Source organism: Rhinatrema bivittatum, chromosome 2 (genome assembly GCF_901001135.1).
Source record: "Rhinatrema bivittatum chromosome 2, aRhiBiv1.1, whole genome shotgun sequence".
In the NCBI taxonomy this organism is placed as follows: Eukaryota; Metazoa; Chordata; class Amphibia; order Gymnophiona; family Rhinatrematidae; genus Rhinatrema; species Rhinatrema bivittatum.
In genome coordinates this window covers 410,517,095-410,540,018 of record NC_042616.1, presented here as the reverse complement: position 1 = coordinate 410,540,018, position 22,924 = coordinate 410,517,095, and the positions used below count along the sequence as shown (strand labels likewise).

The following is a 22,924-nucleotide window of genomic DNA, read 5'->3' as shown; positions in this document are numbered from 1 at the left end:
TAGAACATATCAAATTTTGATTCTTCTAAAGCAGAGCTTTCCAAACTTTTCATGTTGGTGACACACTTTTTAGACAAACGTAATTTCGGGACACAGTAATTCAGTCTACTAGCAAACCAGAGGTTAAAGGTTGAACGAACAAAATATATTTCGACAATTTACGTATGTTTCCTTAAATATATACATAATAAAATGTTTCACGACACAACCTATCTTGTAAAAACCTTTCATTTATATTAAAAATATATAATATTCCAAGATTAATGTTATTGTTAAAATTTATGAATAACAATAATAAAACAAAGTTATTGTGTTATTCAATTTAGCTCTTTAATGAGATATATGAGCTTGATGGGATGAACACAGCTTTTGAATATTTGGTGTTAATAAAGTCCAAAGGGTCTTCTGCGTAATTTTAAAAAGCTGGCCAGTTTCACACTATAAAATTATTGATAGCCTCATTCAACTAATTATATATGGCTATGAGAGTGAAGTCTGGAATTTATAGGAAGGGACAGAATGTCAATATAAATCCTGCACCTCCAGTTCTGTAACTCTGTGCATCCACTGAAATTCCCCCAAACAATGGAGCTTGAATGTTTCCCTTACAGCTCATCATACTGAAAGATATTTTCAAATGCTGGTGTCACCTCACAGTAACAGCAGCACAAACACCTTCCACTGCCAGGCACATTGTAAACTAAAATAAAACCTTGTAAAAAAGACACTCAAAATCTATACTGCAATCCCATTGTAACATAACAGTAATAACACCAAGGATTCAAACAACAATAACCCTACCTGTGAAAAAGCAAGGGTAAATATTACACTGGGTCCTAGAATACCAATACACCACCTACTGAGGAAACAAAAAAAACCAGATTGCTATAGATCCCTATGCTAGCAAAATCTCTCATAATGGTCTCACACACACAGAGCAGAGACAGACCCTCACCAAATACAGAATACAAAATAAAGGAGTACAAATTAGACAAAAACTGAAATGGAAACCCCAAGAAGCCAGACTCTGTGTATTAACAATGTAAAAACAGAACCACCATTCCTCATAAAACAAATAAAATCAAGAAACATAAAGCATCAGTTATAATAGTAAAACCATACTAATAAAATAATATTTTAAAAGTACTGATAAATAGAATTTCTATTAATTAAAATCATATACATTTTTTACAGTTTCCCAAACACCAATAAAATATTTCAAAACAGCACATATATCAAATAACACTCAATAATTAAAACTAATAAGGATTTTAAAAAGCCCCTGCTGTCCATACATGGGAGCTCTTGATTTCCAGTCACCCTGATATTGTCCAGGATTAGGAGGTTATCCTCTCTCACACAGACTCACATGTCCATTCTCTCTCACACATACACTGTCACATACATACACATTCATGCTCTTATACCCACCATAACCTCTCGCTCTCACAGACACTGACACACTCTCAGGCTATAAGACTCTTCCCCTCCACACACACCCCCCACACAAACTCTTACTCCCCTGGATTTTCTCATATACACTCTCTCTGGCTCCCTCACATACACACAAACACACACACCCAGGCAAGTTCCCAATCATTCTCACACAAACACACACACCCAGGCAAGCTTCCAGTCATTCTCACACACTGAAACTGACCCCCAGGCAGGCTCCCATTCATGTTCACACACACACATATACTACACACTGGCCGGCACCTATTCTCACACTTACAAACCCCAGGAAGACACCCATACATTCTCATACACAAACACACCCTCAGGCAGGCACCCATGCATTCACACACATACACCCCTAGGCAGATTCCCATTCATACACATGCACACTAAAGGCAGACCCCCTCTCTTTCTTTTGCCAGCAACCTCAGAGCCTCTCTCATTCCTCTGCTGCCACTGTCACTGATGCCGCATGGCTATTGGGGAGGCGCTTATTGCTGCTATTGGCACTGAAGCCCATTCTGCTGCCGCCTCTGTGCAGGCCCCATGGGTTTCCACTTCCTCCATGTTGATCTCGTACATTGTGAGATCCGCATAGAGAAAGTGCTACTCTTGCACATTACCAAAGATTACATGTGCCAATCAGTAAAAAGTAATTTATTTCTTTTTTTTTACCTTTGCTGTCTGAACTTAGTTTTCTAATCGGTTGGTCACAGGCTTTTTTGTTCCACCTCCCCTTTCTTATTTTTTTGCCAATTCCTTTCATATTGTCTTTTTTTCTATTTCTTTTCTCTCCATCTATCTTCTTCCCTCAAACATTCAGAAAGGTTCTCATTCTCACATGCTTTCTCTCTCTCTCTCTCTCACACACACACACACACACACAGGCTCTCACTCTCACATGCTCTCTCTCATACAGTCATTCATACAGTCTCTCTCTTGCAAATGCTGTCTGACTCTCACACACCCAGGCTCTCTCTCACTCCCTCATGCTGTCTTGCTCAAGCACAGGCTCTCACTGTCACATGCTCTCTCTCATACAATCATTCATACACAGTCTTTCTCTTGCACATGCTGTCTGACTCTCACACACCCAGGCTCTCTCTCACTCCCTCATGCTGTCTTGCTCAAGCACAGGCTCTCACTGTCACATGCTCTCTCTCATACAATCATTCATACACAGTCTCTCTCTTGCACATGCTGTCTGACTCTCACACAGCCAGGCTCTCTCTCACTCCCTCATGCTGTCTTGCTCAAGCACAGGCTCTCACTATCACATGCTGTCTCTCGCACACACATACAGGTTCTCACATGCTGTCTCTGCAAACATTCAGGTCCTCACTCCCATACCCAATCTCTCAACGCACCTCATACACGCAACCCAATCTCTCAACGCACCTCATACACGCAAACCAATCTCGCAACGCACCTCATACACGCACACAATCTCTCAACTCATCTCATGCACACACTCTACGGGCCCTCAGCCTCTCTCTTACCTCTGGGCCTCCTCTTCACGGGTCGCTGCAGGAAGGGCTCTGCAGCGGCCCTGATCTTCTCGGGCCGATCGCGGGGGCGGCGGCCCTGATATTTTCGGACCGATCCGCGGTGGGGGCCTCCTCCTCTTCTCACACGCTGTAATGACGCTGCTCCTCTTCTGCATGCGGCTGATGCTCCTCCCCCTTTCTGCCCATGCGGCTCCGGCAACATTTTCCTTCCGGGGCCGCGTGGGCAGGAAGGAGGCGGAGCATCTGCACGTTTTGACGTGACCTTGTTCTTCAGGCTGTGATGAGGTGAGCTCCACCACGGTCCTCCTGATCTTCCTGCTGTGTGTCTGCGGCACACAGCACAGCGATTCTTTATTGCTCAGCCGCCAGTGGGATGAGGTCCACTGGCGGCCGCTTTGGCTCCCACTTGCCGGTGTGTCACGTGCACCGGGCTTGCGCGACACACCGGCACACCTCAGGCGACACACTAAAGTGTCGCGACACACACTTTGGAAAGCTCTGTTCTAAAGTATACTTCATCTGTATGTACTCTTTTCTATCTGTGTTGCTAGGTGCCAAGCACACCTTATTAATACTTCTTCTTAGCTTCGGAATAGTAAAGTTCTTCAAAGCCTCTGTTTCTACTAAAATAACAGCTGGCATTTGGGATTTTACTTCACTCGATGAAGACATTTTTATTAGTGTTTTACCTCCGGTCGTTTCTTCCATTTTGAAATCAGCTTCTTTCTATGCTTGCAGTACTCTGACTGCTTTCTGGCCTACTTGTCTTTTGTCAATGATATTCTCACACCCTGGGGATCCCGGGTGTAGCCTGCCTGTTTCTCCCCTCCGACCCATATTGAACCACTGTGTTTACATGGTAACCTCCTCCGCTTTGGCCTTGACAATTCTCGTTTGTATATTCAATTTTCATATCACCAAAATGCCAGGAAGACTGGGGTGGGGGATCTGCCAAACCCCGGTCCGACCAACTGTCCCGCCGGGTTGAATCCTCCAGGTGGACTGCACGGAACACACCTGTTTACCTCTTAACGGTTTCATGCCCTCTTGAACTCTCTCTTCAAAGTACTTTTCAACTTTCCCTTATGGTACTTGTCGACAATTGGTCTCGTGCCGGTATTTAGCCTTAGATGGAGTTTACCACCCACTTTGGGCTGCACTCCCAAAAAGTTCTTCAAAGCCTCTGTTTCTACTAAAACAACAGCTGGCATTTGGGATTTTACTTCACTTGATGAAGACATTTTTATTAGTGTTTTACCTCCGGTCGTTTCTTCCATTTTGAAATCAGCCTCTTTCTATGCCAAGCAGTACTCTGACTGCTTTCCGGCCTACCTGTCTTTTGTCAAGGTTATTCTCACACTACAGTCCATCGGGGTCCCGTGTGTAGCCTGCCTGTATCTGCCCTCTGTCCCATGTTGAATCGCTGTTTATGGGCGAACCCATTCTAGGGAGCCCTTTCCTGCTCGTAGGAAAGGGAACTCTCCCCGGGTGTAGCCTGCCTGTTTCTACTGTCCCATGTTGAATCGCTGTTTAGGGGCGAACCCATTCTAGGGAGCCCTTTGCTGCTCATAGGAAAGGGAACTCTCCCCGGGTGTAGCCTGCCTGTTTCTACCCTCTGACCCATGTTGAACCGCTGTTCCATTTTGAAATCAGCCTCTTTCTATGCCAAGCAGTACTCTGACTGTATTCCGGCCTAGCTGTCTTTTGTCTAGGATATTCTCATACTACAGTCCCTGGGAATCCCGGGTGCAGCCAGCCTGATTTTAAAAGACCAGCGAGAGCCCACTGGACCCCAATGGAAACCCCCCACTTTAGGGGCGAACCCATTCTAGGGAGCCCTTTGCTGCTCATAGGAAAGGGAACTCTCCCCAGGTGTAGCCTGCCTGTTTCTACCCTCTGACCCATGTTGAACCGCTGTTCCATTTTGAAATCAGCCTCTTTCTATGCCAAGCAGTACTCTGACTGCTTTCCAGCTTACCTGTCTTTTGTCAAGGTTATTCTCACACTACAGTCCCTCGGGGTCCTGTGTGTAGCCTGCCTGTTTCTACTGTCCCATGTTGAATCGCTGTTTAGGGGCGAATCCATTCTAGGGAGCCCTTTTCTGCTCATAGGAAAGGGAACTCTCCCCAGGGCTCTTGTTTGAATATTTGCTACTACCACCAAAATTGGCACCCGCAGATGCTCGACTCCACCCAGGCATAGTTCATCATGTTTCAGGTCCTAGCACTCGTGTTAGACTCCCTGGTCCCTGTTTCAAGACGTGTCGGGTGCACAGTATGCACAGTTCACAGTCCCACCACATGCTGAGCCTCATCTTGTCTTGCCTCCTTGTCTTTCCCTTATCAAACCACAGGGAACTGACTACCTCGGCTCTGCCAGCCTGTCTTGCCCCTATCAACTTTCTGCCACTCTGCCTTGCTGCCAATCACCAGATGACTCACTCAACTCCTTGTGGTGTTATTGCCACTATCATGGTTCCTCAGTGTGTTGGTGCTAGTCTTTCTGCTTGCTATGTTCCCCTTCATTGTGCTGTAGGATGTCAATGCCACTTGTTTTGCCGCTTTGCCTGTCATGCTGCCTTTGAGGGTTCATGCATCTGTTATCAGTGCTCTCTATTGAAGCTGTGGTGTGTTTTTGACACTCTTTCTGCACTCTTGCCACTCCTGGTACCCCTTTGCACCTTTACAGTGCCTTAGGCTATTCATGCCACTTTGGTGCCACTTTGCCACAGTCTAAGTACCTTGGAGCTCTTTTGTTGTTGTGATGATTGCTCCCCAGACGTTTCATCAAAATTGATAATAAAACCCCAATTCTGCAGCCAAAAATAGGCTGGAAATCCTTCCCCCATTGACTTTAATGGGAACCGGAAAACAAATTCACATATCAACTTATGGAAGGGCGCCATACGTCCGAATGCAATGGAAATGACCCCCGACGAATACGTATCACGAATGCAATGAAAATTTTTGGCAGCACATCCCTAAGAGACAATTGTCTTGAAGTTGCTGTAATACTCTCCAAACATGTAGACGATGATTAACGAGGTCCTTGCAGTAAATTAGTACATCATTCAAGTATACGATGACAGACGCATGTAGCATGTCTCTTAACACTTCATTCATTAGGTTTTGGAATGCCGCAAGGGCATTACATAAACCAAATGGCATGACCAGGTACTCGTAGTGCCCATCTCGAGTATTGAATGCTGTCTTCCATTCATCCCCTGGTAGTATTTTTACGAGATTATACGCACCCAGGAGGTCAAGCTTAGTAAAAATCTTGGATCCTTGCAGCCTGTCTAAAAGTTCTGGAATCAGCGGCAATGGGTATCTATCACGCTGAGTGATGGCGTTGAGGCCTCGGTAATCAATACAAGGTCTAAGTGACCCATCCTTTTTCGCTACAAAAAAGAATCCGGCTCCCGCTGGAGAGTTGGAGGGTCTGATGAAGATACAATCTAAGTTCTCCTGAATGTAGCTAGACATGATTCGGGTTTCTGGAAGTGACAAAGGATATACGCACCCCTTGGAGGGTGAAGTACCTGGCAACAAGTATATGGCACAATCAAAAGGCCAGTGGTTTGGGAGGAGTTCGGCCTTCTCCTTAGAAAAGACATCCATAGAGTCCAGATAGTGTTTGGGTATTGTTAGAGAGGTAGTCAAGAGTGAGACACAAGACCGCGGAATGTAGCTCGGCATGAAGTAAAACAGGCTGGGCTGCAGGATGTTATTTGGAGGGTATCCCAATGGAGGACCGAGGAGTGTTTCTGGAGCCAGGGCAAGCCCAATGTGATTGGATGAACGGCTCTTCCTAGCACTAGGAATGAAATCTCTTCAGTATGCAAGAGTCCTGTATGGAGAGTTAAGGGCTTAGTGCTGGTAGAGATACTACCCGGAAGAGGAGTTCCATGAATGGAAGAAATTAGAAGTGGAGGAACCCGAGGTTGTTCGGCTAGCTGTGGTTGTTGAACGAGGTCAGCGAGAATGAAATTTTCTCCTGCTCCGGAGTTGACAAAAGCCAAAGTGGAGAAGGAACCTCCAGGGTATTCGAGGGTGACTGGTACGGTACATTGAGGAGTGGAATTGATGCAACCTAGGGTCAGCTCCCTGATGATGCCTAGGGCCTGGCATTTTCACTACATTGGGCTAAGAAATGTCCTTTATTCCCACAGTATAGGCAAAGGCCTAGCGAGCGTCGACATCTCCTCTCCTCCTGGGAAAGGGAACTTCATCCCAGTTGCATGGGTTCCACACCTTGGCTGCCAAGAGAGGCAGAAGGAGAAGACATGGGTCGAGAGAATGCGGGCGCCAGGTTAACCGGTCTGCAAACCGATCTTCCCTCTCAGAATCATTGTTGGAGCCTGCGGTCGACCCTTCCTGCCAGGTCTATCATGTTGTCCAGGTGATCAGGAAGATCCTTTGCTGCTAGCTCATCTTTAATACGGGAGGACAAACCTTTCAAGAAGATACTATGAAGACTGTCCTCCCTCCAGTCCAACTCGATCGCCCATGTGCGGAACTCGACCGCATATTCTGCCAGCGAACGGGAAACCTGACTTAGGCCCAGCAATTCGGCAGCCGCGGTGGATTTACGAGCTGGTTCATCAAACACTTGTTTAAACGTAGATACAAACAGTTGCAAGTTTCCTAGAATTGGATCGTTGCATTCCCATAATGGAGAGGCCCAAGACAGAGCCCTCCCATCCAGCAAGGATACAATATAGCTGGTCTTCATTAGATCCGACGGGAACTGTGTCGGCAATAATGTAAATCGTATGTAGCATTGGTTAAGGAACCCACGGCAGTGCTTAACTTCGCCCGAGTACTGGGGCGGAGCTGGTAGCTGTGTGGAAACTGCTGGTCTGGGACTTGGAACCGGGATTGAGCAGGAGGCGCTACTGGGGGAGTGGCATCCAACCGGTTTTCCAGTCTCTCTACTGTTGCGGCTAGGACATCCAAGCAGTGTTGCTGCTGCTGCAGATGTTGGGCAATACCAGGAATGGCCTGAAGGCCGGCAAGGTCCGCCGGGTCCATGGCCTTGCAAACTGTTGAGATCATGGACCTTTGGGCCGGCTCGAAGATGATGCTTATCTGCTGAGGGGAGGCCCACAGTGGAAGTCATAGCTGGGAGGCAGGTCGGAGCCAGGGGACAACACCACTGAAAACCCGAAGTCCCCCCGGGAGGAGCCCTTGGAGGCCTGGGCCGCTTGGACTTAGGTGGGGTCTCCTGTAGAAGAAAGTTCAAGAGAAGTCCGAGTCAAGGAAGGCAGCAGTGGAGGAAAACATGGAACGGACCAGCAGTCAGGACAGGCGGCAGACAGCAGAAACTGAAGACAAGCCAGGAATCAGGACGAGCAGCGAAGCAGGATACCAGAGGACGTACCAAGCCAGAAGCCTAGAAGATGAACCAGGGAGAAGCAGGAACAGGAGCAGGAGACAAGGCTGGAATGAAGCCGAAGTCAGGAACAAGCCGAAGTCAGGAACAAGCAACTAGCACTCTAGGCAAGACGACCCATTGCAAGGCAAAGAGTGGGGCTGGCTACAGGGTTTAAATCCCTGAAGGCGTCTGTCATCATCCTCGGGCCAGAGCCATCTTTCCCATGCTGGCCCCTTTAAATTCTAAGCCCCTACACACGCGCACGCCTAGGTGGGTGGGACCAGCCGGAGAGTGTCGGCGGCTTCTCCCTCAAGGAGGGGAGCTGCGAGCAAGGCCTGAATGGAGGCCTGAGACGTCGCGGCTGCCCGAATCAGCCCCGAGGTAGTGAGAGGGACCAGCAGTGGACCTCCGCGGACCGGGACCATAATAAGTTCCCGCCAAAGAAACCCAGGTTTTATGTTTGAAATTTTTAAACAACAATGAAATACAATACAATATCCATGTACGGTGTGTCAATTGTACCAGTACAAGCAACAATCACATAAACTATATATTCAACTAATTTTTTTCTTTCCCTTCCCTCCTCCCTTTCTTTATATAGAGGAAGACCCCTCTGCCAAGTGCAAAGTAAGAGATAAAGCCCCAGGAGCATTGGTTCCTTATGCCTCCCTGAAGCCCATCAAAGGACAATAATCCATAACACCCACCCTCCCATATTATCCCACCCTTTCCAACCACAAGAAAATAAAATAAAATAAGCCACTTGTTAACAATGATCCTCAGCTATTCTAGCAGGGTACCATCTTAAAAATTAAGTACCCAACCTCTAACATGAGGGGATACATTTTGCACATATTTGTGCTAAATATTCAAAAAAGATCTTCTATGTGCAAAACAAGAGCGGCTTGATAGATTTTCCATTTGCGACAACTAATGAAGTTGATTGAGCCAGTGCCAAAATGAGCGTCTATCAGAACTCTTCCAGACAGATAAGATTGACTTTGTGCCCATAAGAAATATTTTTCTCTCAAATACATTTATCCCCTTGTTTCTGAATTGCAGTTGTGAGGAAGAGTCATCAAATAAAACTATTTTGACAGTGCAGGGAAGACTTTGACCTAGAATTTAATGAAGATAATGAGCCACCTTACATCAAAAAGATTTTATCTGAGGACAAGACCAAAATATATGTATTAAATAACCTGGGACTGCCATGCTGATGAGTCCTTCCTTATCCTCAACACAGTCAGTTGGGCCACATTTTTGCAAGCACCCTGCTACTGCCTCTCATGACTGAGATACTATTCTGAGAGCCATAACACATCCAAATCAGAATCCTGCTGTGTCCCCAACACCTTAATTTGGGTCACATTCACACAAACATAACACTTCTACCTCCCAGGCCTGAGATGCTAATTCCAGGGCCAGAATATACCAAATACTGAGTCCTGCTGTGTCCCTATCACCGTCAGTTGGGCTACACACTGCTGCTGCCTCCCAGATCCAAAATGCCATTACGAGAGCCATTTTACATCCAATGCTGAGTACTGCTCTGTCCCCAACAACTAAAGTTGGGCCACATTTCTGCAAGAACACTGCTGCTGCCTCTAGGGCCCGAGATGCCATTCCAAGGGCCAAACCACACCCAATGCTGTGCCCTACTGTATCCTTAACTCCATCATTTGGGCCACACATATCTCGCTTTATCCTGCCATGTCTTCAAAAACAGCACTGGGGCCAACATGCACTGCTTTCTTCTGCCTGTCTTACCCTATATACCACCACTGGGGCCAACAACATGCACTGTTACCATCTGTATGCCTTTCCCTCTTTACCACCACTGGGGCCAACATATACTGACACCATCTGCCTGCCATGCCCTGTATACTACCACTGGAGCCAACATGCATGCACACCATCTGCCTACTTATCCTGTGTACCACCAGTGGGGCTAACATACACTCCATCTGCCTGCCTTGCCCTGTATCTCACCACTAGGGCCAATATGCACTAGAGATGTGAATCGTGTGATCGATCGTCTTAACGATCGATTTCGGCTGGGGGGGGGGAGGGAATCGGATCGTGGCGGTTTTGTTTTTCTAAATATCGTGTAAATCGTAAATCGGGGGAGGGCGGGAAAACTGGCACACTAAAACATCCCTAAAACCCACCCCGACCCTTTAAAATAAATCCCCTACCCTCCCGAACCCCCCCAAAATGTCTTAAATTACCTGGGGTCCAGTGGGGGGGTCCCGTTGTGATCTTCCACTCTCGGGCCACGAGTGCGTTGATAGAAAATGGTGCTGGCGCCATTTTGGTTCCTGTCCCCGACATCACGAGCGTAGAAGATCGCTCTCGGACCCCCGCTGGACCCCCAGGGACTATTGGCCAGCTTGGGGGGGCCTCCTGACCCCCACAAGACTTGTCAAAAGTCCAGCGGGGGTCCGGGAACGACCTCCTGCATTCGAATCGTGTTGCCGTACAGCCGGCGCCATTTTGGAAAATGGCACCGGCCATATGGCCATATCGCCGTACGGCCGGCGCCAATGGGGGAAGGATTTCCAGCCTATTTTTGGCTGCAGAATTGGGGTTTTATTATCAATTTTGATGAAACGTCTGGGGAGCAATCATCACAACAACAAAAGAGCTCCAAGGTACTTAGACTGTGGCAAAGTGGCACCAAAGTGGCATGAATAGCCTAAGGCACTGTAAAGGTGCAAAGGGGTACCAGGAGTGGCAAGAGTGCAGAAAGAGTGTCAAAAACACACCACAGCTTCAATAGAGAGCACTGATAACAGATGCATGAACCCTCAAAGGCAGCATGACAGGCAAAGCGGCAAAACAAGTGGCATTGACATCCTACAGCACAATGAAGGGGAACATAGCAAGCAGAAAGACTAGCACCAACACACCGAGGAACCATGAAAGTGGCAATAACACCACAAGGAGTTGAGTGAGTCATCTGGTGATTGGCAGCAAGGCAGAGTGGCAGAAAGTTGATAGGGGCAAGACAGGCTGGCAGAGCCGAGGTAGTCAGTTCCCTGTGGTTTGATAAGGGAAAGACAAGGAGGCAAGACAAGATGAGGCTCAGCATGTGGTGGGACTGTCAACTGTGCATACTGTGCACCCGACACGTCTTGAAACAGGGACCAGGGAGTCTAACACGAGTGCTAGGACCTGAAACATGATGAACTATGCCTGGGTGGAGTCGAGCATCTGCGGGTGCCAATTTTGGTGGTAGTAGCAAATATTCAAACAAGAGCCCTGGGGAGAGTTCCCTTTCCTATGAGCAGAAAAGGGCTCCCTAGAATGGATTCGCCCCTAAACAGCGATTCAACATGGGACAGTAGAAACAGGCAGGCTACACACAGGACCCCGAGGGACTGTAGTGTGAGAATAACCTTGACAAAAGACAGGTAAGCTGGAAAGCAGTCAGAGTACTGCTTGGCATAGAAAGAGGCTGATTTCAAAATGGAAGAAACGACCGGAGGTAAAACACTAATAAAAATGTCTTCATCAAGTGAAGTAAAATCCCAAATGCCAGCTGTTGTTTTAGTAGAAACAGAGGCTTTGAAGAACTTTTTGGGAGTGCAGCCCAAAGTGGGTGGTAAACTCCTTCTAAGGCTAAATACCGGCACGAGACCAATTGTCGACAAGTACCATTAGGGAAAGTTGAAAAGTACTTTGAAGAGAGAGTTCAAGAGGGCGTGAAACCGTTCAGAGGTAAACAGGTGTGTTCCGTGCAGTCCGCCCGGAGGATTCAACCCGGCGGGACAGTCAGTCGGACCGGGGTTTGGCAGATCCCCCACCCCAGTCTTCCTGGCATTTTGGTGATATGAAAATTGAATATACAAACGAGAATTGTCAAGGCCAAAGCGGAGGAGGTTACCATGTAAACACAGTGGTTCAATATGGGTCGGAGGGGAGAAACAGGCAGGCTACACCCGGGATCCCCAGGGTGTGAGAATATCCTTGACAAAAGACAAGTAGGCCAGAAAGCAGTCAGAGTACTGCTGGCATAGAAAGAAGCTGATTTCAAAATGGAAGAAACGACCGGAGGTAAAACACTAATAAAAATGTCTTCATCGAGTGAAGTAAAATCCCAAATGCCAGCTGTTATTTTAGTAGAAACAGAGGCTTTGAAGAACTTTACTATTCCGAAGCTAAGAAGAAGTATTAATAAGGTGTGCTTGGCACCTAGCAACACAGATAGAAAAGAGTACATACAGATGAAGTATACTTTAGAACAGAGCTTTCCAAAGTGTGTGTCGCGACACTTTAGTGTGTCGCCTGAGGTGTGCCGGTGTGTCGCGCAAGCCCGGTGCACGTGACACACCGGCAAGTGGGAGCCAATGCGGCCGCCAGTGGACCTCATTCCACTGGCGGCTGAGCAATAAAGAATCGCTGTGCTGTGTGCCACAGACACACAGCAGGAAGATCGGGAGGACCGTGGTGGAGCTCACCTCACCACGGCCTGAAGAACAAGGTCACGTCAAAACGTGCAGATGCTCCGTCTCCTTCCTGCCCACGCGGCCCCGGAAGGAAAATGTTGCCGGAGCCGCATGGGCAGAAAGGGGGAGGAGCATCAGCCGCATGCAGAAGAGGAGCAGCGTCATTACAGCATGTGAGAAGAGGAGGAGGCCCCCACCGCGGATCGGCCCAAGAAGATCAGGGCCGCTGCAGAGCCCGTCCTGCAGCGACCCGTGAAGAGGAGGCCCAGAGGTAAGAGAGAGGCTGAGGGCCCGTAGAGTGTGTGCATGAGATGAGTTGAGAGATTGTGTGCGTGTATGAGGTGCGTTGAGAGATTGGTTTGCGTGTATGAGGTGCGTTGAGAGATTGGGTATGGGAGTGAGGACCTGAATGTTTGCAGAGACAGCATGTGAGAACCTGTATGTGTGTGCGAGAGACAGCATGTTATAGTGAGAGCCTGTGCTTGAGCAAGACAGCATGAGGGAGTGAGAGAGAGCCTGGGTGTGTGAGAGTCAGACAGCATGTGCAAGAGAGAGACTGTGTATGAATGATTGTATGAGAGAGAGCATGTGACAGTGAGAGCCTGTGCTTGAGCAAGACAGCATGAGGGAGTGAGAGAGAGCCTGGGTGTGTGAGAGTCAGACAGCATGTGCAAGAGAGAGACTGTGTATGAATGATTGTATGAGAGAGAGCATGTGACAGTGAGAGCCTGTGCTTGAGCAAGACAGTATGAGGGAGTGAAAGAGAGCCTGGGTGTGTGAGAGTCAGACAGCATTTGCAAGAGAGAGACTGTATGAATGATTGTATGAGAGAGAGCATGTGAGAGTGAGAGCCTGTGTGTGTGTGTGTGAGAGAGAGAGAGAGAGAGAGAAAGCATGTGAGAATGAGAACCTTTCTGAATGTTTGAGGGAAGAAGATAGATGGAGAGAAAAGAAATAGAAAAAAAGACAATATGAAAGGAATTGGCAAAAAAATAAGAAAGGGGAGGTGGAACAAAAAAGCCTGTGACCAACCGATTAGAAAACTAAGTTCAGACAGCAAAGGTAAAAAAAAAAGAAATAAATTACTTTTTACTGATTGGCACATGTAATCTTTGGTAATGTGCAAGAGTAGCACTTTCTCTATGCGGATCTCACAATGTACGAGATCAACATGGAGGAAGTGGAAACCCATGGGGCCTGCACAGAGGCAGCAGCAGAATGGGCTTCAGTGCCAATAGCAGCAATAAGCGCCTCCCCAATAGCCATGCGGCATCAGTGACAGTGGCAGCAGAGGAATGAGAGAGGCTCTGAGGTTGCTGGCAAAAGAAAGAGAGGGGGTCTGCCTTTAGTGTGCATGTGTATGAATGGGAATCTGCCTAGGGGTGTATGTGTGTGAATGCATGGGTGCCTGCCTGAGGGTGTGTTTGTGTATGAGAATGTATGGGTGTCTTCCTGGGGTTTGTAAGTGTGAGACTAGGTGTCGGCCAGTGTGTAGTATATGTGTGTGTGTGTGAACATGAATGGGAGCCTGCCTGGGGGTCAGTTTCAGTGTGTGAGAATGACTGGAAGCTTGCCTGGGTGTGTGTGTTTGTGTGAGAATGATTGGGAACTTGCCTGGGTGTGTGTGTTTGTGTGAGAATGATTGGGAACTTGCCTGGGTGTGTGTGTTTGTGTGTATGTGAGGGAGCCAGAGAGAGTGTATATGAGAAAATCCAGGGGAGTAAGAGTTTGTGTGGGGGGTGTGTGTGGAGGGGGAGAGTCTTATAGCCTGAGAGTGTGTCAGTGTCTGTGAGAGCGAGAGGTTATGGTGGGTATAAGAGCATGAATGTGTATGTATGTGACAGTGTATGTGTGAGAGAGAATGGACATGTGAGTCTGTGTGGGAAATTGTAAAAAATGTATATGATTTTAATTAATAGAAATTCTATTTATCAGTACTTTAAAAATATTATTTTATTAGTATGGTTTTACTATTATAACTGATGCTTTATGTTTCTTGATTTTATTTGTTTTATGAGGAATGGTGGTTCTGTTTTTACATTGTTAATACACAGAGTCTGGCTTCTTGGGGTTTCCATTTCAGTTTTTGTCTAATTTGTGCTCCTTTATTTTGTATTCTGTATTTGGTGAGGGTCTGTCTCTGCTCTGTGTGTGTGAGACCATTATGAGAGATTCTGCTAGCATAGGGATCTATAGCAATCTGGTTTGTTTTGTTTCCTCCGTAGGTGGTGTATTGGTATTCTAGGACCCAGTGTAATATTTACCCTTGCTTTTTCACAGGTAGGGTTATTGTTGTTTGAATCCTTGGTGTTATTACTGTTATGTTACAATGGGATTGCAGTATAGATTTTGAGTGTCTTTTTTACAAGGTTTTATTTTAGTTTACAATGTGCCTGGCAGTGGAAGGTGTTTGTGCTGCTGTTACTGTGAAGTGACACCAGCATTTGAAAATACCTTTCAGTATGATGAGCTGTAAGGGAAACATTCAAGCTCCATTGTTTGAGGGAATTTCAGTGGATGCACAGAGTTACAGAACTGGAGGTGCAGGATTTATATTGACATTCTGTCCCTTCCTATAAATTCCAGACTTCACTCTCATAGCCATATATAATTAGTTGAATGAGGCTATCAATAATTTTATAGTGTGAAACTGGCCAGCTTTTTAAAATTACACAGAAGACCCTTTGGACTTTTTTAACACCAAATATTCAAAAGCTGTGTTCATCCCATCAAGCTCATATATCTCATTAAAGAGGTAAATTGAATAACACAATAACTTTGTTTTATTATTGTTATTCATAAATTATAACAATAACATTAATCTTGGAATATTATATATTTTTATTATAAATGAAAGGTTTTCACAAGATAGGTTGTGTCGTGAAACATTTTATTATGTATATATTTAAGGAAACATACGTAAATTGTCGAAATACATTTTGTTCGTTCAACCTTTTACCTCTGGTTTGCTAGTAGACTGAATTACTGTGTCCCGAAATTACGTTTGTCTAAAAAGTGTGTCACCACCATGAAAAGTTTGGAAAGCTCTGCTTTAGAAGAATCAAAATTTGATATGTTCCATCATCTGCACTCTTCCTGGCATTTTGTTGATATGAAACTTGAATATACATACGACAATTGTCAATGTGGAGGCGGAGGAGGTTACCAGGTAAACAAACAGCGGTTCAACATGGGACAGTAGAAACAGGCAGGCTACACCCGGGGAGAGTTCCCTTTTTTATGAGCAGAAAAGGTCTCCCAAGAATGGGTTCACCCCTAAACAGCAGTTCAACATGGGTCAACAGGTCCTAAGAGATAGGCTGCAACACCGGGGAGAGTTCTCTTTCCCAAGAGCAGGAAAGGACTTCCTTGGAATGGGTTCGCCCCTAGAGTGGAGCATGAGCCTTCAAAACGTGGCGACAGGGAGCAGGGTGCCATGTGAACAGCGGTTCAACATGGGTCAACAGGTCCTAAGAGATAGGCTGCAACACCGGGGAGAGTTCCCTTTCCCAAGAGTAGGAAAGGACTCGCTTGGAATAGATTGGCCACTGGAGTGTATAATGGTACAAATTGTTCGGATTAAATCATTTGCAAGCAGATCATGACTTCATAAGCAAGACGAAGGAAGTTCTCTTCTCTGCCCTGAAACTAAAGAAAACTCTTTGTTTTATTTAAGGATCAATGCTGTGAAGGAGTACTAGTTTTAATTGCCAGAGAATGAGGTTTAACTTTGCAACGAGGGTTCAGCCATTAGGACTGGACATAAGGCCTGGACGGACAGGCAGAGCAATCGAGGTCAAACACTTGTAGGAACATAAGGCCTGGACGGACAGGCAAAGCAGTCGAGGACAGAAGTCAATCCCACCTAGGGACATAAGGCCTGGACGGACAGGCAGAGCAATCGAAGTCAAACACTTGTAAGAACATAATGCCTGGACAGTTGACGGTCAGGCACAGCGTTTGAGGTCAGGCCCTTGTAAGGATGTACAGACAGGGCAGTGGATGGTCAGGCACAGCATTTCATGTCAGGTACATGTGCTGCAGTGCTTATATTATCTGGAGCATAGGAGGCAATTGGAGCTGCTGCAAGGCTTTGAATTACTTTTATTCATCTTGCCATTCACAGGGAAAATTTGGAAACCCAAGCAAAGGCATGTTTACTTTCAAAAACACTAGCATTTCCATCAACTCTGGTGCCAGCCTTGAGCGGTGAGGGCTCATGATATCCCCTGTCATTGAAAAGACACATTCACTGGGCACACTGGTTGGTGGACATGACAGATATCGCTGAGCCACTTTGGCTAGGTGTGGCCAGACAGTGTTCTTGTGTGCCCAATATGCCAGCAGATCTGTCTGCATTTTCACAATCAGCTCTGAGAGATACCTTGTCACTGACAGCTGTGCTGGTGTCTCCTTTGCCCAGAGTCACTCATGCCAGCTGCCTTCTCTCTCGCCCGTTGCACAACTGATGAATCTTTATGGGCAACATGCATTGGGCGTTCTGACGTGGAGGAGGAGGTACTATCTGTCGCTGACACAGTGCTGCTCCTGATTGGGCAAGCAGCACAACTCTCTGACGTGCCTGCTGTTTCCACCTCTGCTTCAAGCCTAATCTGTCTCTGCCTATGGCGTTCCTGTTCACGGACTTTTGCTAACAGCAGCTCCTTAACAAATGACAGACAATTGGACTGTAGGGCGAGTTTCCCTTTCACACGGGGATCACAGACTGAGGCGAGCATGTATGTGCAGTCGTCTGTTAAAGGCCTTAATCTGTCTTTCACCTGCTGCTGCAAAACGTCCAGACACTGCAGCACCTCAACTGTCATTCCCTCTTCCCATTTAAAGGCCTCCAAATGTTCATCCAGGAAATTAATTATAGGGATGATGTCAGCCAAGGTGGCACTTCTGGAACTCAGCTCCTCCTTGACATCCTTGAAGGGCTGCAGGATTTTTACCAGCTGACTCATGACTAACCAATCATGATGCCCTAGGGGATTCTGCACACCTATGTCCATTCTACCAGAAAGTTCATGAAGGGGTGTCTGCAGCTCCAGTAACCTCTCTAGCATCATAAAGGTGGAATTCCACCGGGTGGCAATGTCTTGAATGAGACGCTTTTGAGGCATATCCAAATCAGTCTGCTTTTGTCGGAGAACCTGCCCCACCTTGACACTTCTGTGGAAGTGTGCTGCTATGTTCCTGCACTTCTGTATTAACCTATGCAGGTATTCATTCTCTTTGTCATTGGACTCCAAGCCCAGAGCTGACCACTACCAGGTGCAGAGTGTGTGCAAAACATCGGATGTTCTTAAAGCGCCCATCGGTTATTGCCTTAACCATGTTTGCACCATTGTCTGTGACAAAGAACCCTGCCTGCGTTTTCCTGTCTCGCTGGTGTAGTTGCCAGCCCTCCAGCATCTGTCTGATGCATGCTAGAATATTGGCTGCGGTATGGGCCTGGTCCGGCAGGTAGTTGTGCAGTAAAGTCCACCTCCACCCTGATACTTCTTCAGTAATAGAGCTGCTGGCTGCCCCTGCCTCAGCCATGTCCCACCAGTGTGCTGTCAGAGAGAGGTAAGAGTGTGCAGCATTCATGGCGGTCCAGATATCGCAGGTGAAATGCACTCTTCCCTCTGCCTTAGCTAGCAGTGCTTGCATGCAACTGCGACACTGCTTGTACAGGCTGGGGATGACCTTTCTACTAAAACTGGTTCTGCAGGGGATTTTGTAATTTGGAAGTACGACCTTCAAAAAACGCTTGAAACCCACATTCTCCACTAACTACAAGGGCTGGTCATCAAGGGCAATCATTTCCCCAAAGGTCCTGGTTACAACTTTTGAGGCTGTCTGCCTCCTACCCCGGGATAGCGTTACCGCACTCCACCCCATTTCCTCCTTGGTGGATTGTCGCTTCTGCCACATGTCAGGGGGTTGCTGGCCTGCCACCTGACTGCTAGAAGGGGATGAGGACGTGGGCTGACTCTGCTGCTTTTCTACCACTGCACACTGGTTGGAAGGGGTCCCCCAACTGGTACTGCCACCATCCCCAGATGGCAGTAATCTTGTTGGGTGTTGCCTCTTCATATGATGGTTCATGCCAAAATTAGATAGATGTCCCATTTGCTTGCCTCTGCTAATATCCCTGGCACAGTAATTACACCGAGCATAACGCGGGTCTTCTGTCACTTTAAAGTGTCTCCAGATCGCAGATGTCTTTCGTGATCCTCCCCTCTCTAACACCTTGGGGGTGGATGCTGGCACTGGAGCTGAGGTAGTGAGTGCACCCTGAGAAGCAATGCCAGAGGGGGCCTCAGTCACCCTCTGTGCCTGTTCTGACTGCTCTACCTCCTCCTCGTTATCACTTTTATCTCTCCCCTGCTGCACATTTGTGGAGGCTAAGACAGGACTAACTGATTCTACCGAAGATTCGTCAGCTATTACTTCTTCCGTTTCTGATGAGAATCCCACACAAGAAGATTCTTCATCTGAATCAGAAGCAAACAGTGACTGCGCTACCTTGTCAACGCTAAGTGTTAGTCGAGACTTCTGTCCCCCTGCTGCTTTTGGGTGTCTACATTTTGTCTGGCATGACTCTGCTTTCCCTTCCCTCACCTCCAAAACTACAGGGCCAGAAACAAGTGGTGGCGATGTCGATGTATTATGGTCAGATTTCATTTTTTTTGCCATGGAACTGCCATCCCCTACAAAGAGTTTAGAATGCGACAGTTGCCTTTTTAGCTGTACTGGTGGTGTTGCACTAGTGTCTTTTGAGGTGCCTCCTCTGCCAGTCCCAATCACTCGACTACATCTCTCTTTCCCTGACATTATGGATTTAATGTCACTGAGTAATAACACTGCCCACTGTCACGGTGCCTGGCTCTGCACTAATGTGTGTGGCGTGCACACAGAAGCTGCTTGCTTGTAAGCACAAAAGAGGCAGACTACCTGAGCACTTGACTGCACAGACCCACCCAATAGTTAGGATCAGTCTGTTAAAACTACCCACTGCCCACTGTCATGGTGCCTGGCTGTGCACTAATGTGTGTGGCATGTACACAGAAGCTGCTTGCTTGTAAGCACAAAAGAGGCATACTCCCTGGGCACTTGACTGCACAGACCCACCCAATAGTTAGGATCAGTCTGTTAAAGCTACCCACTGCCCACTGTCACGGTGCCTGGCTCTGCACTAATGTGTGTGGCGTGCACACAGAAGCTGCGTGCTTGTAAGCACAAAAGAGGCAGACTCCCTGGGCACTTGACTGCAATGACCCACCCAATAGTTAGGATCAGTCTGTTAAATCTACCCACTGCCCACTGTCATGGTGCCTCGCTGTGCACTAATGTGTGTGGCGTGCACACAGAAGCCGCGTGCTTGTAAGCACAAAAGAGGCAGACTCCCTGAGCACTTGACTGCACAGACCCACCCAATAGTTAGGATCAGTCTGTTAAAGCTACCCGCTGCCCACTGTCACAGTGCCTGGCTGTGCACTAATGTGTGTGGCGTGCACACAGAAGCTGCTTGCTTGTAAGCACAAAAGAGGCAGACTCCCTGGGCACTTGACTGCACAGACCCACCCAATAGTTAGGATCAGACTGTTAAAACTACCCACTACCTACTGTCACGGTGCCTGGCTGTGCACTAATGTGTGTGGCGTGTACACAGAAGCTGCTTGCTTGTAAGCACAAAAGAGGCAGATTCCCTGGGCACTTGACTGCACAGAACCACCCAATAGTTAGGATCAGTCTGTTAAAGCTACCCGCTACCCATTGCCCACTGTCACGGTGCCTGGCTGTGCACTAATGTGTGTGGCATGCACACAGAAGCTGCTTGCTTGTAAGCACAAAAGAGGCAGACTCCCTGGGCACTTGACTGCACAGACCCAGCCTGTTAAACTGCCCAGTGAAGCCCAGTGCACTGAGAGACTAAGTAATTGGAATTAAAAAAAAAACAGTTTAAAAAAGCTGGAATTTTTATCACTCCAGAAAAATGGATGAAATTGAAAATAATATATCTCTCCAAGGCAGCCCAACACCCTAAATGGTGGTCAGCGCTAGCTGACCTAGCACAGCTTCTCTTCTCAGTCAGAGATGACCAAAATAAACAGCTTGAAAGAAACAGGACTAGCTGACCATGGCACTGCAGCAAAACAAAGAATAATTAGCTTTTTCTTTCCTTAACTAGCCTATCTCTCAGTGCAGCCTTGTCTTACACCCAGTCCACCTCCCCACAGCATCGCTGGAAATAAGTGCGTGGCTCCTCGTGCTGATGTTTATATAGTGCTGGCTCATCAGTAAAATCCACAGAGAGCACTGAATGACAGTGCTATTGGCTGCATTCAGTGCTGCTCAGAACATGTCAGCACAGATACGCTGCATTCCGGTATCCATGCCGACCTGTCCGACCCTTTTCTGTGAGTCACTGTGACTCACAGGAAAGGGTCAGACAGGTAGGAATGGATACCGGAATGTAGAGCATGGGCGCTGCCATTTTATGAAAATCATAGGTAGCTAGTTCCTAATGGGGGCGAAGAAAAGCACGCGCCGCTGGGCGCACCGAATTAAATGGATAATAAGTTAAATATGTGGGGAGTCGCAATGCGTTTCGCCTCCCCATTTATTTAACAGATAGGACAAAATATGTTGCGGATCGCCAATACGTCGAAAATGGATGCACACCCCTATTGTCTCTTTGCCAAATTGGAAAAGTGCCACTTTGAGCAGGAATCTCTGCCCTTTCTTGGCTACATTGTGTCTTCTACAGGCTTCCACATGGACCCTGACAAAGTAGCAGCAATCAAGGATTGGCTCCAACCAGTGAGGGTTAAGGCCCTGCAACGTTTCCTTGGATTCACCAACTTCTACTGCCAGTTTATACCGCATTACTCTCAGAGTGTGGCTCCGCTCCCCGCCCTAACCAGGAAAGGAGCAAATGCCAAGTTCTGGCCCCTGGCAGCACAACTTGCCTTTCAGGATCTAAAGAAAGCCTTCCTTCTGGATATGTGCTTGCACCATCCAGATCCACAGTGTCAGTTCATTGTGGAGGTAGATGTGTTGGATCTAGCCGTAGGGGCTGTTCCTTGCCAGAAATCCAATAAAGGCAAACCATTACCATGCTCCTATTTCTCTCGGACGTTCTCACCCGCTGAGAAGAATTATGGCACAGGGGACAAAGAGTTATTGGCCATTAAGCTGGCATTCGAAGAATGGCGTCAGTGGCTGGAAGGGGCCCTACACCCTATTATCGTTTATACGGATCACAAAAATCTAGAGTTTTTGTGTCAAGCTCAACGCCTCAACCTGCGACAAGCCCGATGGTCTCTGTTTTTCAGCCGGTTCAATTTCTTTCTTCGCTACAGACCAGCTTCGAAGAATGTTCGGGCAGATGTATTGTCTCACACTACGGAGACAGAAGATACCTCCAATCCTCCTCAATACATCCTAGATCCAGCTAAAGTCCTCGTTGCAGCTTCCAATGTGGTCTCCATGGGTAAAACCATGGTATCTTTCGCTTACAAAAGAAAGTGTCATGGGCTCATGATTCTTTGACCGCAGGAAATCCTGGAGCAGCTCGAACCTTGGAATTACTGACCAGATACTATTGGTGGTTGTTCAGCTGTATGTTGGTTCCTGTCCTACTTGTGCTAGACAAAACCTTTGCCTGGCCATCCCTGGGGGCTTCTCCAACATTTACCCATTCCAACAGAGCTGTGGACAAATCTGTCTACTGACTTCATAGTGGACCTACCACCTTCGGAAGGGAAGACCGTGATATGGGTTATGGTTGACAGATTTTCTAAAATGGCCCACTTTGTGCCTTTAACCAAGTTGCCACGGCACACAAACTAGCGCAACTCTTCACTCAACATATATTTCGTATACATGGACTTCCACTCCATATTGCCTCTGACCGAGGTTCACAGTTCACGGCCAAGTACTGGAAAGCACTCTGTAAGAAGTTTGGGGTACAACTGGACTTTACAACAGCCTTTCATCTGCAAGGCAATGGTCAAGCGGAATGAACGAATCGGACCTTGAAAACATTTCTCCGAGCTTTCGTAGGAGACAAACAAGATGATTGGGTGGCCCTACTGCCATAGGCAGAATTCTCGTAGAACCATCACTGACATTCAT

General features: G+C 47.2%; 1 protein-coding gene across 1 annotated transcript in view; it reads left to right on the top strand.

The window, feature by feature from the left end:
* The window catches only part of LOC115083308 (taste receptor type 1 member 1-like), a 180,743-nt gene that overhangs the window by 61,087 nt on the left and 96,732 nt on the right, over positions 1-22,924 (top strand). Inside the window, exon 8 of the mRNA XM_029587112.1 lies at positions 21,555-22,291. Coding sequence (XP_029442972.1) covers positions 21,555-22,291 — 737 coding nt within the window. The remainder of the gene's footprint in view (positions 1-21,554; positions 22,292-22,924) is intronic.